At 41.8% G+C, this 24414-nt stretch overlaps 1 protein-coding gene across 2 annotated transcripts in view; it reads left to right on the top strand.

Moving 5' to 3' along the window:
• The first annotated feature begins 3225 nt into the window (after window positions 1-3225).
• dlg3 (discs, large homolog 3 (Drosophila)) overlaps window positions 3226-24414 on the top strand; it is a 187947-nt gene continuing 166758 nt past the window's right edge. The window contains exon 1 of one of the 2 annotated variants that reach the window (XM_060832753.1): window positions 3226-3273. In XM_060832753.1, the coding sequence (XP_060688736.1) occupies window positions 3242-3273 (32 nt within the window). In that variant the 5' untranslated portion in view covers window positions 3226-3241. Of the gene's footprint in view, window positions 3274-8338; window positions 8377-24414 lie in introns of those variants that run through there. The other variant, XM_060832754.1, reaches the window with a different exon arrangement.

Raw genomic sequence — 24414 nt, 5'->3', positions numbered from 1 at the left:
CAGCATATTTACCTTAGAAGGAGTGGCCTTCAAGTTCTGCACAAAATCATGTGCAAAGTTAATGTTGGACTTGAATAATGAAGTTAATGCATTATAGCCACATTTGTTGATGACACAAAAATAGGTAGAAAGGCAAGTGGTGAGGATGGCACAAAGTGCCTGCATAGGGATAGAGACAGTATAAATGAATGGGCAAATGGACTATAATATAAGAAAATGTGAAGTTATGCACTTTGGTGGGAAGAATAGAAGAGCTGAATATTATTTAAACAGAGAAAGACTGCAGAGGGCTGTAGCACATAGCCGTTTGTACATCCTCATGCATAAATCACAGAAAAATAGCATACAGGTTCAGCAGGTAACAGGGATTGGAAGTGGACTACTCACCTTTATTTCAAAGAAATGAAGTATAAAACTAGAAAGGTCTTGCTAAAACTATTCAAGGCATGAGTTAAGCAATACCTAGAATACTGTGAACTATTTTGGTTCCCTTATCTAATGAAGGGCAAACTAGAATTGGAAACAGTGCAGAGAAAGATCTCTGAACTGATACCAAGAATGGAGAGATTTTCTTAAGAGGAGAGGTTGTGTCGGTTCGGTCTGTACTCATTGGTATTTGTAAGAATGAGAGGTGAGCTTATTGAAACATACAAGACTCTTGAGATGGCAGGATATATCTGGAGTGGTTGTTTACCCTTGTGGAAAAGTCCGAGACTAGAGAACATAATTTCAGACTAATGGATCACCCAGTTAGGACAGAAATTAGAAGAATTTATTTCTCACAGAGGATAATGAATCTGTGGGATTCTTTACCTTAGAGGACTGTAGAGGTTGTGTTGTTAAGTATATTCATCACTAAGACAGACGTTTTTTTATCAGTAAGGGAATCAAGAGCGTTGGGGAAAAGGCAGGTAAATGGAGTTGATGATTATCAGATTAGCCATAATCTCATTGAATGGCAGAGCCAACTCAATGGACAGAGATAGTCCTCCATGCTCCTTCACAGTGACCATGACAATACACTGAGTATTTAATTGTGAGTACATTTCGTCTTTTACGGTCAGCTGCTTCATTAATTTCATCATTTGAGTCATCTGCAGCAAAATCCATATGATCTCACTCTCTGCCAAATTGGAATCTATGCTGCACTGTTCCTCTGGCCTGGCTTCAGGGCACTTTTGCCTAGTGTTTCATCATGTGCAGATTGTATTTATAAAGCCATACTAAAGTACACAGAGCTGTTATAACTCTAACCCTAAGTCTGAGAGTGTGAAAGCAAATGACAGTGTTTTTTCCCTTCTGTTTTTTGCTCGAACACCACTGCCTAACAAGGTCTTGCGTATCAGAAAGGACAAACGCACAAGGGTACAGTTGCTAGGAGTTGACAGAGATAAAGCTTAGACCACATGCAGCTTGTAAATCAAAGAGACTGTCAGAGATTTGCAAAACCTATGGTGAAATTAGTATGTTATTTGTAACAGTTCTTCTTTAAATCCACATCATATGCCATTCCATCCTTCCTATATCAAACCCATCATGTCATGCCGAAGTACTCATTCCTCTTACATTTTCCCTCTTACCTTTCATCCTATTCCTTCTTCCTAGGCCATCAACAACCTCTATTTCACATTTCGCTTGCAGCTCCCCACCCCTTCCCGTTCCTACACTGTTGATTCTTTCTCCAAAATTCCTCCATGAAATCCAGCCCATGCTTTTTTAAATATCCTATTCCTTTCTATCCCCTTCCCTCTCATGTAGTCCAGTCTTCCCTCCCTTCGTCCCTGCAATTCCCTATTCCCCATACTCTGCTCACTACTTTTCCTCCCATGTCTTCCCACCCATGCTACAACGAGTAACTGAGGCCAGTGAGCTGGAGCACTGGAGGCCAGTAACCAAGGCTATGGACCTGAAGCCAAGTAACGAAAGGTGGGGTTGAGTAATAAAAAAAATCTATGCAGACAGATCAAAACTTTTATTTTGATAGATTGTAGGATAAAGGGGAAATGGCTGAATGAGCATAATGTCAGCTCCAATGATTTCTGCTGTGCTGCAGAGCATGGTCTTAGGCTTAGTCACCACAGTGTTGAACACTTTTTCTTCCATCAGAGTGAAAATTTGCATCATGTTTGTACCTCACCAGTTAGCCCTGTTACCAGTGAATGTGTAACACCTTGCCTGCTTTAGAAATAGGGAAAGATGTCACTGAGTGTGTCACAATGTGCTTGGATGATATGCCTGTCATGATTGAATAGTTGGCAATGTGTAAATGCTGTGAGATTAGGGTGTGTGATTTGTAGTGATGCCAAGTATAGAAGGGTGAGGTGAACTTATGAATGCAGAATATTAGTCATTGTTGATTTAAAAGAGTTGGTAGATGTGTGAAGAGTTAGTGGCAAATTGAGCAGTGTGTGAGGCTAGTGTTGCCATCAGTGAAATATGGGTTTTTAAGATGCATTTACTGATTTTGGCCAGTCATGTTGTCATTGTATTTCTTATAGCACTGCATCCAGGCATGTGGATCACTGCAACAATGGCCACAATGAATATCAGTTCCCAGCATCTATCTCTGTTCTGGTACCTTGTGTATGAAGGCCTTTTCTCCTTCCTCATACGTCTTTGACAAAAGCTTTCAGTGCTTCAGAGAATCTTGAAGCTTGCTCTCTGCTGTACTGTGCCATGCTCCTATCTTTTCCAAGCCAAATACACTTTTAAAATGATTTTCAGCACCTGCTTCAGTCAATCAATGTCCTGTCCATGACATGAAGGCTTATAGTGCAGATCAGTTCATGCTAGCCTTTCATAGTTTCTGTTCCTTCTTAGGCATGTGTGCTCTCAACATTGTTCTTAATCAGCTGCTCCCTATACTCATATAAATGAGCAGGCAATACAAAGTTTACATTTTTACACATCAGAATCCCCGCATTTATTTTTAATCATTGTTGAAATGTTTAACATACTTCCTGAGGTCTACAGCCTCCATTTACACATCTACTGGAGGCAGCTAAAATCGACATCTGTATCTCTGCTAGTAAATTTCTCTATTCTGATCTCTCTCTTAGCCCTCTGTGTTGTGCGGAGTATATCTACCTTTCTGGACCAGTGTATTTGTTATTTTAATGACTGTGCTGTAAGATTGGATTGAGTCTGCCTGTAGGTGGAGTGATTGATTTTGCAGCAACCAATTGTATTGCAAAAATTAAAATCAAGGAATTCAGGGTGTGGATTGAAAACCGTAGCTATCATGGCTCAAGACTTTCAGTATCGAGGGGCTGAGTGAGTACTGGAATATTCTATGAGTAGTCTTGAGAATAAGGATAAATTACACGGTGCTTGGAAATATAGTAAATATTCTCCACCTTTATTATCAGAGAATGTTAATTTGCACCTTTATCAAAGTACTTCCTGGTTACTTAGCAGGCTGCAAGTTCTTTTATTTTGGGCATACACTGTACAGAAAGCAGCAAAACGCAGAGCCTGCATGTCAATCATTTCAATGTAGCATAACTTTCTCACAGGCCCTGCCTGTCAGGCATTTAAATACTACACAATTGTACTGTGTAACATTTAAATTCTAATATTAAAGTGTTAGCACTGAAATAGAGGGAGGGCAATTATAAGTTGAAACTTGTTGATTTAATCCTGTATAACTTGAAAGTCCACATTTGCAGTACCTTGTGGAATTTCAGGCAACCAATCTTGAAGATCATATTGATGCATTGTAGAATTTTAGAAGCATGATCAGTGACTACAGCAAAAGTCATAAATTGTGAAAACGGACTATTGGAATTCCCAGTAATGTAGCACTGCTGTAGTGTTTCACTGATTTTAAGGTAACTTTTTCAAGGCCTTGCACCATTGCTGGGGCCTTGGGCACAGCCTGAAAACATTAGAATATTGCTGCCTGGCTAGCTGTGCTTTGTTGTTCGGTTTATGAATGCGTTCCTATGGTATTTTTTAATGCATGTTTTCCAACATTCACTGCCTCTATGTTAAATATGTTTTTTAATGTGGCCAGTGTCCTGACATGGGACTCAAATTCAAGCTTTTAACTCTGAAGCAAAAGTGTTATGACTAAACCAGGTTAACATATGGAGAAATCTTGATTGCTTTGAGAGGCAGAGAGAGTCATTACATGAGAGAGAGAGAGAAAACAATTTCTCATTTAGCACCATTAATGGAAACTACATAGTATTGTACCAATTCAAAAGTGCATCAGTAATGTCAGCATTTTAGGATTTAATGCCTGCGTTTAGAGTGCTTAATAAGGAGGAAATGTTCTAAGTTTTTAAAAATGTATTTTACTTCCAGGAACTCCAAACACTGGTGTCAATGCTGGGATAATCTGGGGTAATAATTTATGGAGGAATTGTACTAAAGCAATAGAATTATCTATGATTGGATGTTGTGGTTTTTGTTCTTGTAGTTTTAAATAGCAGTTTCAGTCTTGCTAATGTGCTGCGCCACTTAACCCCAATCCCACTTCTCTTAGCAACCACAACTTCAGGTATGATTTCATACTGGTTAGAAAAGCTAGATAGCATGTTGGCCTTTATGTCTTCACACTGGTCAGGAACAACTTGGCAATTATTCCATCTCCTTAAGGCAGTAGAAATGGTAATGGAGTATAATGTCTGATTATTGCCCAAATTTTCTGACAATTTAATAGATCCTGGATTGGGGGGAGGTGGTAAGTGCATGAGGCAGTGAAGTGTTTTGGATTGTTTTCTGTTGTTGTGCATCATAGAACAGACATGATAGAAAAATCCCATTTGGCCTGACTGGGACATTGTGGTGTTTATTGACTAGATTTTCTTCTGGCCAGACAGTCGTTATTCCAGAATTGATTGGATGTGCACATGGGGACCCTGCAGAATTCCTATTGTGGCATACTGCAAAGGAATTGTGCAGGAAAATGTACTGGACCATTCCTCTATGGCTGGAAAGTCTCAATTGAAAGCAAAGACTTTGGAGAGTTATGACAAAATTAAATAAATTAGTTACTCAAGCAAAATACATAGTCAAACTCCTCAATAGCTATTTAACAGACCTTGCACTTCCCTCACACACTCACAACTAAACCTCTCATAGATTCCTTATGTCCCCAAACTCTGAACTGACACCGTCTCTCCAGGGACTGGCCCCACCTACCGCTTTGAGAAGCCAATACTTGACAGGCCTTCCCTGCGCCAGCACCACTCACCCCTCCTGCTTGGTGTAGTTGGAGCTGATCCCTCACATCTCAGGTTGCAGCAGCTGACAGTTGTGAAAAAGGGATGTGGTTCACCTCCTTTGACGGTTCTGCAATACAGAAAAATTGTCAGTTTAGAAATCTGGCTCTGCATTTCTGAGGGAGCGTAAGCAGTCCTTCTTTCATAAAAAATAAGGGTCGAAGTAGCAGTCTGTTTCACTTGAGCCTACTCATTTAAACCTTTAAGCATATGCTTCTATTCTTATTTTCCCTCTTGTACTGTCATGGGAACACAGAAGTGCGAGAATTTAATTTCAGTACATTTTGCTTACAAATGACTTACAGCCAAAGGTGATTCTGGATTTAAGTTTAGTCGCTGTCTTGGGAGGAATCCTAGAAAGTACGGTGTGAAAGATTTAGGAAGTGCAGAATTCTTAAAATGCATTCAGGATAACGTTTTAAGCCAGAACATAGAATATGCTCCAAGAAAAAGGATGATCTTGGACTTAATTTTAGGTAATGAAACCAGGCAAACAGTTGAAGTGCCTGTGGGAGAGCATTTTATAGACAGCGATTGTAAGTGTGTTAGATTCATGATTGTTCTGGAAAGAGACAAAGATGGGCCTGAAGTGAACGTTCTAAACTTGGGGGTGTGTGGGGAACTGATTTTAATATGATTCAGATATGATTTAGCCATAGTGGACTGGGAGCAGATGCTTTTAACTAAATCTGTGTCAGAGTAGTGGGATGCATTCAAGAAGGAGATAGGGACACTACAAAATCAGCATGTTCCAATAAAAGTAAATGGTGGGACCAAGAAATCTAAACTCTGGATATCGAAGATGTACAAAATTGGATAGAGACAGAAAGGAAGGCTTATGGCAGATACCAACGGATCAAAACAGCAGAGGAATACAGATTATATTCAGGGAAACTTAAAAAAGTAAATTAGGAGAACAAAAAGGTTTCAGGAAAAATCAAGGAAAATCCTAAGTTTCTGTGCAAGTACGCTAAGGGTAAAGAGATAATTAGGGAAAGAGTGGGGCCTGTTAAGGGCCACAGTGGTAATTTGTGTTTGGAGTTGGACGAGGCAAACAGGGTTCTAAATTAAAATGCAGTTTTCTCCAGGGTGAGGGATGATGTGAGTACAGAGATCAGGGAGAAGGACTGTGATATAGTTGAAGAACTAACTTTCAGAGCATTGCTTCTTAATCAGGTGGTTGTGGAGTATCTATTTCAGAGCAGCCTTATACACCTAAGTCCAACACCGGCATCTCCAAATCATAGTTAAAGAAATTAGCATAGGCAGAGAGGGAGTTCTGAATGTTCTGACAGGCTTAAAAATAGATAAATTGGGGGATTGAATGAACTGTATCCCAGGCTGTTGAATGGGGCAAGGGGAGAAATACTGGGGATGCAGGCAATAATCATCTCTAGCCACAGGAAAGGTGCCAGAGGACTGGAGGACACTACAATCTAGTACCATTATTCAAGAAGGCAGCAAAGGATAAACCTTTAAACAACAGGCTAGTCAGTCTAACCTCAATGGTGGGGAAACTATTAGAAGCAATTCCAATCTGCACTTGAAGAAGCAGGTATCAACCAAGAATGGTCAGAAAGTTTTGTTAAGGGGAGGGAAACTTGTTTGAATTTTTAAAAGAGGTGTCCAGGTGTGTAGTTGAGGGCAATGTATTTGATGCAGTCTTCTTAGACTTCAGGGCTTTTGATAAAGTTGCAGAAGGGAGACTGATAGCAACGGGAAGAACTCAAAGGATTCAAGGAATTGTAGCTAATTGGATCCAGAGTTAGACGAGTGATGTGATGAGAGTGTGATGTCAAGAGGTGTTTTTGTGACTGAAAGTCCGTGTCCAGTTGGATTCTGCAGAGACCAGTGTTGGGGTACTTGCTGATTTTGTTATATATGAATGATTTACACTTAAAAATAGAGCATAGATCTGTAGGTTCATGAATGATATAAAAATATGGAATGGTTAATCATGAAGAGAATAATCTTTAGATGACAGAAGGATATAGATTGACTAAATGTGAAAATGGAATTCAATCTGGATAGACATGTGAGGTGATTCACTTGGGCATGACAAACAAGGCAAGAGGATACATCATGAACGGTAGGACACTGAGAAGCACAGAGAATCGGGGCACCTTGGTGTGCATCTCCCAGTCCTTTAAGGTTGCAGGATAGTTAGATAAACCAAGACATAGAATAAAATCTGATAGAAGATTTGTAGCTCGGGTATCCGTTGTTGTGGTTCTGCTCGCCGAGCTGGAAGTTTTTGCTGCAAACGTTTCGTTCCCTGGCTAGGGAACATCATCAGTGCTGTTGGAGCCTCGTGTGAAGCGCTGCTTTGATGTTTCTTCCGGTATTTATATTGGTTTGTTCTTGCCGCTTCCGGGTGTCAGTTTCAGCTGCAGTGATTTGTATGTGGGGTCCAGGTCGATGTGTCTGTTGATGGAGTTTGGGGATGAATGCCATGCTTCTAGGAATTCTCTGGCTGTTCTCTGTCTGGCTTGTCCTATGATAGTGGGAATTCCCAGAATTTGACTGGGAAAACACCACTATCATAGGACAAGCCAGACAGAGAACAGCCAGAGAATTCCTAGAAGCATGGCATTCATCCCCAAACTCCATCAACAGACACATTGACCTGGACACCATATACAAATCACTGCAGCTGAAACTGACACCCGGAAGCGGCAAGAACAAACCAATATAAATACCGGAAGAAACATCAAAGCAGCGCTTCACACGAGGCTCCAACAGCACTGATGATGTTCCCTAGCCAGGGAACGAAACGTTTGCAGCAAAAACTTCCAGCTCGGCGAGCAGAACCACAACAAGACATAGAATTTAAGAGCAGGGAGGTGATGCTGGTACTGTATAAAATGTTTGTTAGGTCACAGCTAGAGTATTGTGCGTGGTTCTGGAATCTAGAATATAGGAGGGATGTGATACACTGGAGAGGGTGAAGAGGAGATTAAGCATCACTTGGCTGGAGAGATTTTATTATGAAGAGATTGAATAGACTGGTGGTGGTTTCCTTGCAGCAGATGAAACAGAATGGGGACGTGACTGAGACGTGTAAAAGTATGAGGGGGATCGATACGGAAGACAGAAAGGAACATTTCCCCTTTGTTGAGAGATCAATGACTGCGGTCATAGATTTAAGGTTAGTGGCAAGATGTTTAGAGGAAAGACTTTTTCAACTCAGCAGGTAGTAAGAATCGAAAACACATTGTCTCTAAGGATGGTAAAGGCGAAAACCTTCATAACGTTGTAGTATTTGGATGAGGACTTGCAATACAAGCATACAAGTCTACGGGCCAAGTACGGGAAATGGGGTTAAAATAGTTAGTTGTTTGATTTTAACTGGCAAAGACTCGATCAGCTGAAGGCCTTTTTCTGTGCTGTAGATCTCTATGATTCTATGACCCAAAGATGCCAATGGAACGTCAAACAGTAACTCTACATGGGGAGACAGACAAGTCAAAACAAGCAACCTTCTGTGGCTCCAGAGATAGCAAGGTTAAATATAACTAACCCCCCCCCCTCCAACAGAAAGCAATGTTCTGTGGATTATGTTCCAAGCCGCAGATATATTTGTGGTCTTCACTTTCAAGAATACACAGAAACAGGTGTTAAACAGATGGTTCAATCTTAATCTGGGAGTGCATAGTGGGTGAATGTGTGCTGGGAAGATCACAGTTGAGAAAGTCAAATTATCCCTGCCCTGCCCTGCAGATAAAAGGCAGTTTATGTTTCTTTGCTGAAGTTGAAAAGTGTGGTGCTGAAGAATATGGTCAGGCAGTATCTGAAAAGCAGGACAATCAATGTTTTGAGCATGAGCTCTTCATCAGGAACATGGGGATGGCCCAAGGGAGCTCAGAGATAAATGGGGGGCGGGGGGGGAAGGTGCTGCTGGTAACTGGGAATGAAATAGGTAGATGAAGGTGGGAGGTGATGGTGTTAGGTCGGAGGGGAAGGTCGTGCAGATAGGTGGGAAGGAAGATGGACAGCTAGAACAGTGCCAAGTTGGAAGGTTAGATCTGTGATAAGGTGGGGGGAGGGGAAATGAGGAAACTGGTGAAATCGACATTGATCCCATGTGGTTGGAGGGTCCCAAGGCGGAAGATGAGGCGTTCTTCCTCCAGCTCTCAGGTGGCTAGAGTTTGGCTTTGGAAAAAGCCCAAGACTTGCATATCCTTGGCGGAGTTGGGGGGAGGGGGAATGTTAAAGTGTTCAACCATAGGGTGGTGAGGTTGTTTAATGCATGTGACCTTGAAATGTTGTCTAACACATTCTGCAAGTTGGCATCCTGTCTCCCTGATGTAGAGCAGACCACATCGAGAGCAACGGACACAGTTGGACATGTGTGGAAGTACAGGTGAATCTGTGTTGGATGGAGGTTAGGGGAGAGGTGTGGGTGCAGGTTTTGCACTTTTTGCAGTGGCAAGGGAAGGTGCTGGGAATAGGGGGTGGGTTAGTGAGGGGCGTGGACCTAACAAGGGGGATGCAGAGGAATGGTCTCTGCGGAACAATTATAGGAGTGGGGAGGGAAATACATCCCTGGTGGTGGGGTCTGTTTATAGGTGGCGGAAATGGTGAAGAATGATGTGTTGTATCTGGAGGTTGGTGGGGTGGAAGGTGATGACCAAGCGGGTTTTGTCCTTGTTGAGATTGGAGGGGTGGGGTTCGAGGGTGGAATTGCGGGAGGTGGAAGAGATGCACAGGAGGGCATCGTTGACCATGTGGGAGGGGAAATTGCAGTCCTTGAAGAAGGAGGCCATCTGGGATGTTCTATGGTGGAATTGGTCCTCCTGGAAGCAGATGCGGCAGAGGCGGAGGAATTGGGAGTAAAGGATAGCATTTTTACAGGAGGTAGGGTGGTTGCAGGTGTCGTCCAGATAGCTGTGGGAGTTGGTGGATTTGAAGGAGATGGTTTTGTTAAGTCGGTCGCTGGAAATGGAGATGGAGAGGTCCAGGAAGGGGAGGTAGGTCCGAGATGATCCAAGTGAGTTTGAGGTCAGGGTGGAAGTTGTTAGTAAAGTTGATGAACTCTTCAATCTTCTTATGGGTGCACGAAGTGGCTCCAATATAGTCATTGATATAGCAAAGGAAAAGGTGGGGAATGGTGCTGGTGTAGCTGTGGAAGGTGGACTGTCCCATGTACCCGATGAAGAGGCAGACATATCTTGAACCCATGTGGGTGCCCATGGCTACCCCTTTGGTCTGGAGGAAGTGGGAGGATTCGAAGGAAAATTTGTTGAGGGTGAGAACCAGTTCAGCTAATTGAATGAGTGTCCTGGTAAAATGGTACTGGTTGGGTCGGTGGGAGAGGAAGAAATGAAGGGCTTGGAGGCCTTCGTCATGGTGGATGGATGTGTACAGGGGCTGGATGTCCAGGGTGAAGATGAGGTGTTGGGAGCCAGGGAAACGGAAGTTGTGGAGGAGCTAGACGATGTGGGTGTTGTCCTGAATGAGGAGATCCTGGACTGAGTGGGACAGGACAATGTCAAGGTATGCAGAGAAAAGTTCGGTGGGGCAGGAGCAGGCTGAGATGATGGGTCACCTGAGGCGGTGCGGTGAGGTTGGAGGTTGTTGGTGGGAGACACCCCTGAGATGATGAGGTAGTGAATGGTCTGAGAGATGATGATTTGGTGATTGGAGGTGAGGCGGCAGTAGAAAGAGATGTCCATGAGTTGGCGCCTGGCTTCAGCAGTGTAGAGTTGAAAAGCACAGCAGGTCAGGCAGCATCTGAGGAGCAGGATAATCGCCGTTTCAGACAAAAGCCTTTCTTCAGGAATGAGGCTGGTAGCCTTGGGGGTGGCTCCCAGCCTCATTCCTAATGAAGGGCTTTTGCCCGAAACATCGATTCTCCTGCTCCTCAGATGCTGCCTGACCTGCTGTGCTTTTCCAACACCACATTCTCAGTCTAATCTCCAGCATCTGCAATCCTCACTTTCACCTAATTCGGCAGTGTAGAGGTCAGTGCGCCAAACCACGACTGCAATTACGCCCCCTCCCCACCGTCTACTGGTTTGATGGTGAGATTGGGTTTAGAGCGGAGGGATTGGAGGGCTGTGCATTGCAAGGGTGAGGGGTAGACTGGTGGTCAATGTCACAGCGGCAGTTGGAGATGAAGAGATCGAAGGCAGATAACAGACCAGCATAGGGTGAACAAGTGGCTGGTGTGTGTTGGAGGTGGTGAAAGTGTCCTTGGAGGGTGGATGGGCTTCCAAATGGAAAAAGAGGCTGCATAAGAAAAGTTCAATGTCACAACACATGTTGAATTCATTGATCCAGGAGCATAGTGCACGAAGGTGAGGCCTTTACTGAGGACTGAACGTTTATCCTCCGTGAGGGGGAGGTCTGGGCAGATAGTGAAAACACAGCTGGACCGGGAGCTAGGACCTGTTGCGGGGTTGGAGTTGGAAGTGGATCGGAGACTGTCTCTGCAGTGGGTGTGGTTACGGGATCGTGGGTGATATCACCAATGGAAGTGATGCTCACCATGGGGGTCGGGGGCAGAAGCAGTGGCTTCAGTGGCATCCATGGGGGGGGGGACAGAAGTGACGTAACGTGATGTTTGTGATGTTGTCGGCAGTGTTCTGGTGAGTGACATCGGTGGGGTTGGAAGTGGCTCAGAAAGCAAGTGAAACTGCAGTTGAAAGGAAACAGGACAGAATCCTTCCAGGGATTTGCAAAACCCACATCCCAAAAATGAGTCACTCACCTGTCAACATCAATGGTACACTATCATCCAGTGTAATAGCTTTTACATCCCATTGTGAACTCAGTGAACTCAGTCTGATCTATATATCTTTAATATTTATCATATTTTTGGACTCCCTCCTTACTTCCAATCTATGGGCTTCTTCTCACGTGTAGTAACTAATCAATTTCTCTTTTGTCAATTCAAAAAAGCCGGGTTAAACGGTCTCCTTTTAAAACTAAATATATCTAGTTTGAGAGAAAGGCATCCAGGAAGGAAGAGATCTTTTGTAAATTAACCTTTTTGCAAACAACTGAGGAGGCAGGTGAATAAAGATGGAGAGCCATTTCATTCCTCCTCACCAGGGCACTTATTTTGGGATATCCCTTCCAAAATAGTGATAAATTAGACAGTCTCACTCAGGGATTGTTCACAATAGTGATCATCTAATTTCCTCTGAAGTTTATCTATGCTGTTTGCCTCAACTACTCAGTATTGTAGCATGTTCCAGTTCTTAACTATATTGAGTAAAGAGTCACAGGCATTTAAGGATATTTTACTTAGTTCCTCCAATGATCAGTCAGCCTGATACAAAAAAACCCAGGAGTTCCATGACTGGACTGAGGGGAAATGGGATATATCTGATTAATTCTTTGATGGAGTATGCATTGAAACCTTAATAATTTGTGCCTGAATTCTTCCTCAAACAAAGGAACAAAGCTGTGGGAGAACACATGGGGAATGCAGTGTAAGGTCCCTGATGTCTGGAGAAGAGAACCAAATTATCTCTGTGGAGGAGGATTTTTAAAAAAGGCAACATTGACACCACAATATGGACAGCTTGCCGTGTAATGAAGACGCATTCAAACAACTTTTAGCAATTCAGTGCTACCATTTGCAGTTAAGTTGCAGACAAATCAAGATCCTCACATTCTTGACTGGTTAAAATATACCATGAGAGTCAGGCAACCATTGAAGTGAAAGATGAGTCAGTTGGAATTCTTGCCATCACACAGAAATTTTGTTGGAATACAGAATAGGAAGCTGAGAAGCATTGTGAGGGAGGTCCAGAGTTACTGAGTGGAGTTTGAGAGTCACTCAAGTGAGGATGGGAGTTATTGAGGGGAGAATCAGAATGAGCTCAGGGATTATCATAGGAACACATGACTTTAGATTTGATTAGATTACTTACAGTGTGGAAACAGGCCCTTCGGCCCAACAAATCCACACCGACCCGCCGAAGCACAACCCACCCATACCCCTACATTTGCCCCTTACCTAACACTACGGGCAATTTAGCATGGCCAATTCACCTGACCCGCACATCTTTGGACTGTGGGAGGAAACCGGAGCACCCGGACGAAACCCACGCAGACACGGGGAGAACGTGCAAACTCCACACAGTCAGTCGCCTGAGTCGGGAATTGAACCCGGGTCTCAGGCACTGTGAGGCAGCAGTGCTAACCACTGTGCCACCGTGCCGCCCACACTTAGGAACAATAATAACCCATTTGACGTTAGTGCCTGTTTCAGCAGTTAAAAAGATATGAGTTGATCTTGTTGTCTCTTGGCTCCTCCTCTGTTTGGCCCCCAGACCATACCCTTGACTTGCTTCTCTATGTCAAGTTTAACTCAGCCTGTGACAAATTTAATGACCTGCTTTCTAGAGGAGAGAATTTTACATATTCTTCAGTCTATGGGAAAGAAGTTCACATCTCCATCTTAAAAGGACGACCTCTTAAACTGGATCCTCCATATTTAGTCTCCCCAACAAGATGAAATGTTATCTTAGTACCCACCCAATCAATTCCTCTCAGAATCTTATATGTTTCAATAACAGTGACAGCTTAAGGCAAAAATGAGCTCAGGATCCTGGAGCTTGGTGACTGTGGAAGAGGCCATGCTTCAAGTAACACAATGTTTTTGGTGAAGACAAGGCACCATTCAAAAGCATACCATTGCCAAGATTGACTTCTGTTGAACCTTTGGCAGAGGAGGAAGAGTGCAGCTGAATATGGAACTTTATCCAGCCTAAAGAGGTCAGAAAACCAACAAAAGGTATACCTTGCGTAGGCCCAGATGCTGAGGACAGTAAGGAGGGAACCAGCCAGAGTCCAGTCCAATGCATGTCACAAATAGGGTCAATTGTTTGGACCATTTTGGCAGCACCCACCAATATGCACCTTAAAGGATCTCCATGATTATGGATCTCTATAATTATAGTCATCTATTGCATGCTAGGTTAAAAATCACACAACACCAGGTTATAGTCCAACAGGTTTAATTGGAAGCACTAGCTTTCAGAGTGCTGCTCCTTCATCAAGTGGTTGTGGAGGACACAGTTGTGTCAAGGTATTTTTCAATGTATAATTTCAGTTACATCACACTGTAAACTTTTGCTATAAATTCTGTGTCTTACAATTGTGTCCTCCACAACCACCTGATGAAGGAGTGGCGCTCCGAAAGCTAGTGCTTCCAATTAAACCTGTTGGACTATAACCTGGTGTTGTGTGATTTTTAATTTTGTACACCCCAGTCCAACACCGGCATCTTCAAATCATGACAACTATTGCATGCTATATACTCTTGTGCAGCAGAGGGAGGAGACATTGCCAACTACAGGCCTAGAAGGACCACACTCCGAACTTGAAAAGGAGAATGGATCAAAGCAGGCTGTCTGTTAGGGTTCCAGCACCAAATGCAAGGGCTATGGAGAAATGCCAACCCGACAGTCATTCATTCTCAACAGAGTTTAATCGGCATATTACATTTTTGCGAAGTAATCAACTGTAGATCTTATAACCACTAGACCACTACATCTCCAACTGACATCAATCCACTCAATACTCTGCCTTCACCCATACAATCCCCTTGCTTATACTGGTCATACGACACAAAAAATTAAATTCTCATTATTAAAATTCTCTCTTCCCCTCCCTCTCTAACACATCTCCTTTCTGCCCAGTGGTGGACACTAAGTTTGAGGTCTCCTCAGTCTCCTCTCTGCATGTCTGCTTTGTTGTCACTGATCTTCCAGCCACCCTAATCCTTAGCCAAATGTACAACCTCTTCCTCTGCCAGTCTAATTTCAGGCATTCCTGTCTATGTTTGTAATTCTTTGGTAGCATAGGCTTTTTTTTCATAGATTGAATAAAAAACTAACCCCCAAAACCTTTCCCCTACTTGCCTTTATCAATATACAGTTGAAGGTGAACCACTAGGACCCATGCCAGGATGACTAAATTCTACCATTGTCTTCTGTGATTCATGATGAAGTTGTAACAGATGGTGGTAACTCCCAGGAAAATTGTTTGTAAAAAACTTAGCCAATAGATTCAAGGCAATCTATTGAAGGCAATAGATTGAAGGTTCTTTTGACTGCCAGTTGAAATTTATTAGCTGACGTTAAGATATCAAACGATCGATCTTACGGTAGAGAAGTGGGGAACATATACTTGGACAAATATTATCAATAAAAGTATCAAACTACAGATGCTGGAAATATGAAATTTTAGCAGAAAATGCTGAAGAAACTCAGCAGGCCTGGCAGCCTCCAGGCTTTTAAGTAACTTATGCTGCTTTTCATTGAGATGGAAAAGATGAAAAGCAGCATTCTGTAGATTCTTTCAAGGGGTCAATATGTAAGGATTTGCCTGGACTTACCACTGATATGGGGATGCTGCTGAACAGTTATTTTTGTTCTTGTTGGCAGTATCTCTGGATACTGCTCCACCAATGAAGCTATGACTGTATCTAAGCCTGGCCACCAGATATGAATTCTCACCAAAATATTCATTTTGGAGACCCCGGGACACCTCGGTGGAATTCAGTCTATTTGTGGGGCAACCTCTGCTTGGGACAGTCGTTCTTGCTCCCCATAAAATGCCATCCTGTACTGTGACCTAGTGTTTCTGGCTCCAAGAAGATGTCAGTTCTGGTTGTGATAGCCTGTTGGTTTCTCCCATCACCACCAGCTGTTTCAGTTTTGCCAGGACCAGATCATTCTGCGTCCAAAGTCTGATATTGACAGCTGTCACAGGAAATGTGTCCAGAAAATTTAAAACTGTTACAGACTGTTCCAATGGCAGTACACTTAGAGTCCCTCTGTTCAGGATGTGTTCTGAGTGTGGCTACACGATTGCCTTCACTCAAGTAGTGTTCACCAAGCACAGTTGGACTGGCAAAGTTGTCCACTTCCATCAAAACACAGTAAACCCATATGCACCACTTGCACATTTCCAGTGATAAAGTCAGTTGTAGAGCTTATTTGAATTCCTGTTGGGCTTCAGCTAGTAGGCACTTTTGCATGATTACATCATTAATCCCACATACTGACCGATCTCTCAGCATTTCATTAAGAGTTAAACCAAAGTCAAATGCTTTTAGTAGTCATCTTAACCCAGTCAAAAATTCCAAATCCCAATATGGATTTCCCTGCTTCTCAAATTACTGAGTAAAACCAATAGCATCTTAGAATTAGAGGAGGCTTAGGGTCATAGTGTTCCTTAACTAAATCTAGCAACTCTTGAAAGGTTTTAGTATCTTGTGCCTCAGAGAAAGTTAAGCCTCTAATAACCGTAAGTGCTGCAGGTCCACAAGCTGTCAGGAGAATTAATCTCACCTGCTCCAAATAACACATTATTTCCACATACTGGGTCCAACATTCAGAGAGTAAAAAGTGGGGTCTGCAGATGCTGGAGATCAGAGCTGAAAATGTGTTGCTGGTTAAAGCACAGCAGGTCAGGCAGCATCCAAGGAACAGGAAATTCGATGTTTCGGGCCGGAGCCCTTCATCAGGAATGAAGAGACACAGATAATGTTCTGGATAGGGGCGACACGGTGACTCAGTGGTTAGCACTGCTGCCTCACAGCGCCTAGATTCGATTCCAGCCTCGAACGACTGTCTATGTGGAGTTTGCACGTTCTCCCAGTGTCTGCGTGGGTTCCCTCCGGGTGCTCTGGTTTCCTTCCACAGTCCAAAGATTTGCAGGTTTGATGAATTGGCCATTTTAAATTTCCCATAGTATTCAGAGCTGTTTGGGTTAGATGCATTGGTCAGGGGTAAATGTAAATTAATAGGGGAATGAGTCTGGGTGGGTTATTCTTCAGAGGGTCAGTGTGGACTTGTTGGGCTTAATGGCCTGTTTTCACACTGTAGGGATTCTATGATTCTACAATAATAGCATGATGCTAGAAATACTTATCCCAACTTAAAGACACCTGTTGCAAGCAAGGATCTTTAGGAACATGTGTTTTACTGTCATCACCATTGGAATAACTCCACAGAAGCCAGTATCCTATCACCAAACTACCTCTTATTTACACTTGGGCAGTCCTTGACAACAGTTCAGCTCCCTCAGAGCCAGCTCTAAGTGTCAGACATTCTGACACACCCCTTTTTAATTTTTCTGTGTGACATACCTCTTTTTATCTGTCAGCCAGGGCTCCATAATTGGACCAGATTAACAGCCCAATCATGGAATTCATATTCTGTGAAGTCCACCTGGTTGCCCTCATTACAATCACTACACTTTTATTGTCCAGTATTGTCCTGCATGTTATCAATAAACTACATGCAGATGAAGTTAAAATAATCAGTCTTCACATATTTCGCTTAAACTACAAAATCTTTTTATTAGTCCTAGGATTTTAGTGGTTATTAAATGCAAAGTTATGTGTCCTTTAGAAATGTTTCCTTACTTTTCAAGTAATTTATACTCAGAACTGTGATACACGAATGAAACCTTATTATGCATAAACAGGCGTATCTAATATAGAAATTGTCAACAATTGAATGGATGAGATGCATATATTCTATATGTTATGCGTGTATGTATGCACATATACTGTTGTGTGCCAAGTACTTTTCTCAAGCCTTTAGGTTCTACTTTACCTGTGATATACCACTGAAAGAAAATTAGGGGCTCAGGTTAAATGCCATTTTCTACAGAGAATCCCATACCACCTTCAACTTCTACAGTCTTTAGCTAAAATGATTAAATGTATTAATTTCCTGAAAGAATGGTGGTCTGATTGCAAAAGAGTTTAAGGTGTCTTTAACTGACAGTTTCGTTTAATTTAGTCAATCACTGTTGATTGTCTAGGAACTGCCTAGAATGTAAAGTTACTCTTGTGAATGGTGTTGCGAGCAATCCAAGAGAAGCATCCATAATGTGTTTTGTACCACTTGTGTTTGTGACATGCCTTGGTCTAAGTTCAAATCCCTACAGCTTCATATCCTTGCTTAGAACCTATCTCCTGGCTCTTGGGACTCTGAATGCAAGTAGTTGTCTTATGCTTGTAGGCATTCTCTATTCTGATATGTTAAATAAAACAATTTGTAAGTACCTAACTTATCATAAGTTTGTTTGATCTAGCTGCATTGCCAACTAAGTTATGAGCTCCTGAGAAAACAGTCTGGCTTATACAGTGATTTTATTGAAACTAGCTACAAGATCAGTCAGTGCCCATTAGTAGAGAGCATATGACCACAACAAGCCAGGTACTTAAATTGTGAATAGCCAATTTACTCACTATACATACAATTGTTCTCATCTACAGGCAGTTGGGGAGGAGGAGGGTGGGTGTGGTTATTATCATGAAGCTTTGCCTGTGCATTGGGTAGTGGTATTTAAATAATGCCAGTTTCTTAATGGCAAATCTTAATGGCATGTTATCATTGGCTGTTCATCTGGGTGATGTTCCTTCTGTAGGTATGTTCCCATGACACTTGTTGTTGCAGTGGAACCTGTTGTAGTTGTGGTGGGGTAGACCTCTGGGACAGATGTTTGATGTCTTTTCCTGATCAATCTCCTGCAGCTGAGGAACAGCATCCCAAGTTGTGCGTACATGCCCTTGAGATTGCCATTATATTACTGATTTTTCACATCTATCATGTACGATCAAGGTTACACTGCTCTGCATAGTCTCAGTTTTTTACTTGGGCTAACTGTTGTTAACAGCATTGACGTTTTGTACATTAACCGGTTCTCCAACGCTCCCCTCCAGCAATGGCTTGACAGTCTTGTTAAAATGAAATTTGCCTTTCTACTTTGTCACCCTGATTTTGAGACTCATATCTGTTACTACTCTAACTTCAGTAATTTATTTGCAATTACAAGTGTTATGTGGGTGTGGCACAATGCTGGAATGTGTTATCGGAGAAAGTGTGCTTTCAGGCATTCTACAATCTCACTGTTATTCGTTGCTGTCAACAGGTCCACCTCCAGTACTCAATAATAATCTGTTATCAAGATATTCAGTACTTGCAAAAGAAACTCTAGAAACTTTAGTAACCTCTGCTGAGCATACCTCCACAGCCCTCCCCCAAACCCTCCAAATAGTTTAAACTCTGTATGCCCACTTTATTAAGCCCTATTTAGCCTTTCAATGGTTGTTGTGGGATAGTGAGATCTTTTCAGAGTTTTGTTTAGGTCCTTTGGATTAATGCATACTCTTGGGTTTCTAGGTTGTTTTGCAGCTACCAGGCTGTCCTCCAATAGGTGTCACTATCTTGTTAACTCCTTTCCTTCTCGACTAGTTCTTCTATATTGTCTTTCAGCTGGTCTTCAGGGCTGCCAGAACTTTGCTCAACAGGTGCTCAATTGGTATTCCATTCTAATCTACTTCGCAATGACATTCTCCAGAAAGACATTCTCACCCTGTAAACACACTGTGGTACTCCTTTAGAATCTGTCCTATGATCAATGGTTTAACACGCTGTGGCAAGTTGCAAATCTGTTTTGGAACATTAACCATCACTAGTCTAAGCTTTAGGCATGCTCCAGCTACTGAGAGTGACATGTGCTGGATGTATATGATCTGAATCTTTGTTCTTCCCATTGCATTGGGCTCACAGAATAATCATCCTTTCAACATACATGTGGTGTAATCATATAGCCTCAATTTTACTTTAGAGGGCTTCAGTTCTGGATTCCCATGTTGAAACATTTTGCGCATTTCAGTGAAGGCCATGATCTTGTTTATGTGACATTTTGTGCTGACTTGATGTCCTCCTTCTTATGCCAATAGTCCTAAACCATTTAGCAAATATTGGCCTTACTGAACCAACTTGTTGAATGAAGGAGTGATTTTTTTTCAGAATCCTCCGTTGATATTTCTCCACTGGACCTGCTTGTTGAGATTCCCACTAACTCTATGTTTGTGTGTAAGATAATTTGGTATAAAGTTCTTCAAACTTTTAGGTAAAAACAATGACTGCAGATGCTGGAAACCAGATTCTGGAGTAGAGTGGTGCTGGAAAAGCACAGCAATTCAGACAGCATCCGAGGAGCAGGAAAATTGATGTTTTGGGCAAAAGCCCTTCAGCAGGAATACTATTCCTGCTCTTCAAAATTTTAGTATTCTCTTCTTTGTTCATTATTGTCTGTCCTTTCAACCTGAATTTAATGCAAGGCCTGATCTATTCTGCCATGAATATACTATAGTTGCTGCTTTATAACCTCAGTGCTTCTACACATATCAATTACTTTCCTGAGAGTGAGTTTCTCCTTTCTCAGTAAATATGCTCTCACTGCAGGATCTCTTACACCCAATATTTTTATTAAATTGCCTTTTAATTGCACAACTTCACAGGATTCTGTAAGATATCATCACACAATGATAAATGGGCTCTTTTTCATCTTTGGCCCTAATATTGATTGCGTAATGTTCACAAGTTATGTTCACTTGAGTTTCAGTGTATGCCTTCAAGGCTTTCAAAAATTTTGCCATCTGTTCTTCAGAGAGATTTAGGGTGGAATACACATTGAAACAACCTCTCCCAGCAGTGATAAGAGTGTAATTACTCTTAACTGCTCCTCCTTATTGAGCAAATCTCTCACAATTTCATAAATCTGCCACCGCATGTGGAAAACAGTTCTCCTTCATATCACTTTCCTTTCAACCAGTACTGGGAGAGGAAACATTGCAGCCATTATGTCTGACCTCATGTTTCTGCTGTGACTTGCTTTATTGGGCATTTTCAGTCTTTTTTACTTGTATAGTGCAGCGTTTTCTGTGCTGAATATTCCTGTGACTCTCTGTTGCATCATTGCGTTTGTTTGCAACTCTTCAATCAGAATCTCAGCTTTATGCCTGATGCCACATTATGAGATTTTTTTTTGAACAACAAAAAACCAGTTTGTTGAAACTAGTTTCCAAGATGGATGCCCCAGTCCGTACTGCATGGTAGAGGTCACAGGACTATGACATGTCAAGAGATAGATTGATACAGTATTGAAATTTATCCCCAAAAAGAGTAACACTTGATAGCTACAAGGCAGTACTGTCAGCTGTGCTTATAGTTGCAAATTCTCCACATGGGTAAACAAAATTGCTGTTAAACATCTGATCTTATTTTCCTCAAGTTTTGCTGTTTATAGATTGTATACTGCTCATTCCTCGTGTTAAATGAACACTCTAAGACACAAATAAAATATAATGTTTAGCCCATCCTGTTCCTTTTTAAAAGTCAAAAATGTCGAACTTTGATTTGCACAACATATCTCTATTTCACAGCAGCAGTATAAAAGATGTGTTAATATGGTCACATTATTTGAAATTCTGGTATAATGTTTCCTGTTTTAGTGGTTCCCTTTCTACTCCTATTCTTGTTTAACAAAGATGTGTATTGAAGTTATAGCCTTCCTCAACATGTTTACTGGCACTGCTGCTCCTTGTTTAGCCAAGAAAGACAAAATTTAATGGCTTATTTACAGTAAGTTTGTGACGGAATCATTTAATCGTTTGGGAGAGTTGTTGATGGGGACACCACCGCCTTCTTGCCTCATCTGTTATGTATTACAAGAGGTTTGGTGAGATGGTAGTGGGTGCTTGTTGAAAGATAGATAGGACTTGAGTGAGGGATCTGGAGTTGGGAAACTCTGTCTCCATCCCATCGCTCTTCTGCCATCGCTCACCTAATGTTTATCAATGATTCTAGGCTTCAGGTGAATGTAGCCCCAGCAGTAACTAACTCCCCTGTAGCACTATCATACAAATAAAGCTGCTTGATCCAATTGGTCAGTGGTTAGGGCAAATATTTCTGATGCCTTTGATCTAAGGAATGGCCACCAGTGTTCCTTAAGAGATACAATGCAGGAAGCATCATTTCTGCTGCATGATGATGAAAGGACATTCCAGAGTCTTGTTTCAGTTGTGACTCAACACTTCAGATGTATTCCTGCTCCATCAGCCACTTCCTAACAGGTCTGATCAGCACTCTGTGAGGAGACGAGTATTCACAAGTGTGTCACCTGCATGCTGTGGAAGACCTTGATTTGACATTATCCAGCCGTTGCACAGCCTGATATGATATGATGCCAGGATTCCAAATTTGGACAGCAAATGGACAGGCAACGTATTCATTATTCTCTCAAGAAAATCAAATGCTGCAAGACAGGACTTGGTTCTGATCATTTTTTTTAAAAAAAATGATACATCACAATGTCTGGAAGTACTCTGGAGTGCTTTGGAGGCTTTTTGAGGGAGACGAGAAGGCTGGGAAGCAAGAAGTCCATAGTTATATCATCAGTAGATCGTTTATTATGCTATGTAGCAGAATAAAGATGCTGGAGGACTGCGAAGAATCATAAGGCAGGAACATGCCATTTTCCTTAATGTTCTTTGTTATGGCAGATGCCATGGGTCCCATTACAACCGAAAGAGCTATCTCCTCAGTTCACTGCCCTGTCAGTTCTGCTATTATAGTATGTCACCTTGTTATGTGTTACAATTGTGAGGTTTATAATTTTATTATGTTCTGGTAAATGAAAGAGGCCATGTGAAAGGGTTCAGAAAAGATTCACAAGAGGGTTGCCAGGATTGGAGGGTTCAAGCTATAGGTAGAGAGGCTGAATAGGTCAGTTTCTTTTTCCCTGGAGATTTGGAGGCTGAGAGGTTTATATTATAATGAGGGCCATGGACAGAATGAATAATCAAAGTCTTTTTCTCAGGGTAGAAGAGTCCAAAACTAGAAGTAAAGGTTTAAGATGAGAGAGTAAAAATTTTAAAGGGTCCTGAGGGACAATGTTTTCATACAGAGGGTGGTGCATGTATAGAACAAGCTGCCAGTTGAGGTGGTGGAGGCGGGTACAATTATAACATTTAAAAGGCATGTAGATGTGTATATGAATAGGAAGGGTTTAGAGGGATATCGTCCAGAAGGTGGCATATGGGAGGTCAGATTGAGATGTCTGGTTGGCACACACGATTTGGAGGAGTTTCCATGCTGTATAACTCATTGATTCTATGACTATGACTTGCTTGGGTGCTTTGATTGTGTTTGCAATCAAATGAAGACCAAAATTGTTTTATGGGAAGAATGTATGAGGTAATTATCATTGGAGGCAAAAACAGCAGTCTCGAGTTTAATGATTGATCCTGAGCCTCTCCGATTCCCAGAAAGGTACTGTAGATATTGGGATATAAACAGTTGGCCTGTAAACTGTCAATGTATTTCTAAGGGGAAGTGGGTCAACAGAGGGACAGCTTGTAGCTTGGTAGAAATGTTGATGTGTTTCACATTCGCAGGGGGAATAAAGTAAAAGAAACTACTTTTGAAATCAATTTATAAACTTCCTTGTAAATCAATGAATATCCCAGATAGACAGCAGTCCTGTGTGGTCAACAGCAGGAAAGACAGCTTGATTTTGGAGTCAACACAATACCACTCTAATTAAAGAGACACATCCTAAAGTTTTCTATGCATTCTAAGAGAACTTTAAAAAAGGGAAAGAAAAATCATTGGAAAATACTTTACTTTTTTGAGGTAATTCTTTGAAACTATCTGAGAACAGAAGAAAGGATGTAGAGTTAGATAATCACTCAAAATTATTACTTGTGAAAACATGCATATGACATCCCATTGGAAACTAGGAGTAACTGTAAACTGTTTTCTGTAAGGAATGTATTTGCATGAGGTGTGTGATAAATAAAGAAGGGAAATGTTCCTTTTCTCGTTTAAGTAGGTTGTCTACTAAGACAAAACAGTGTTTAGGAGAAAAGTGAGGACTGCAGATGCTGGAGACCAGAGTTGAAAAATGTGGTGCTGGAAAAACACAGCAGGCCAGGCAGCATCCGAGGAGCAGGAGAATCGACGTTTCGGGCATAAGCCCTTCTTCAGGAATGAGGAAGGACCTGTTGGACTATAACCTGGTGTTGTGTGATTTTTAACTGTGCACATATTTCAAAACAGTGTTTAGTCAAGTACTTTTAGTCATTTGGTACAGTAGAAGTTTTAAAATGTGAAATCTTGCTGTGTTAAATTTGTGACTAATAATTAAATGTTTGAAAGTTAGCAATCTCTATGGGAATTGTTCAGCCTACAATTGAGAATACAGAATATGATTTGTTCTATTGTACTGTGTTTGTCTGTCGTGGTTGATAGTATGTGGAGACAGTAAGAGTTAGGTATAAAGCTGATGGCATTGATCAGTATAGGAAGGTAAGTTGTAATGTCTGAATGTAGGCTTGAGTCCTCAGTACCATGCTATT

This window comes from Hemiscyllium ocellatum, chromosome 11 (genome assembly GCF_020745735.1).
Source record: "Hemiscyllium ocellatum isolate sHemOce1 chromosome 11, sHemOce1.pat.X.cur, whole genome shotgun sequence".
NCBI classification, from domain to species: domain Eukaryota; kingdom Metazoa; phylum Chordata; class Chondrichthyes; order Orectolobiformes; family Hemiscylliidae; genus Hemiscyllium; species Hemiscyllium ocellatum.
This window is presented reverse-complemented; position numbering and strand designations above follow the sequence as displayed.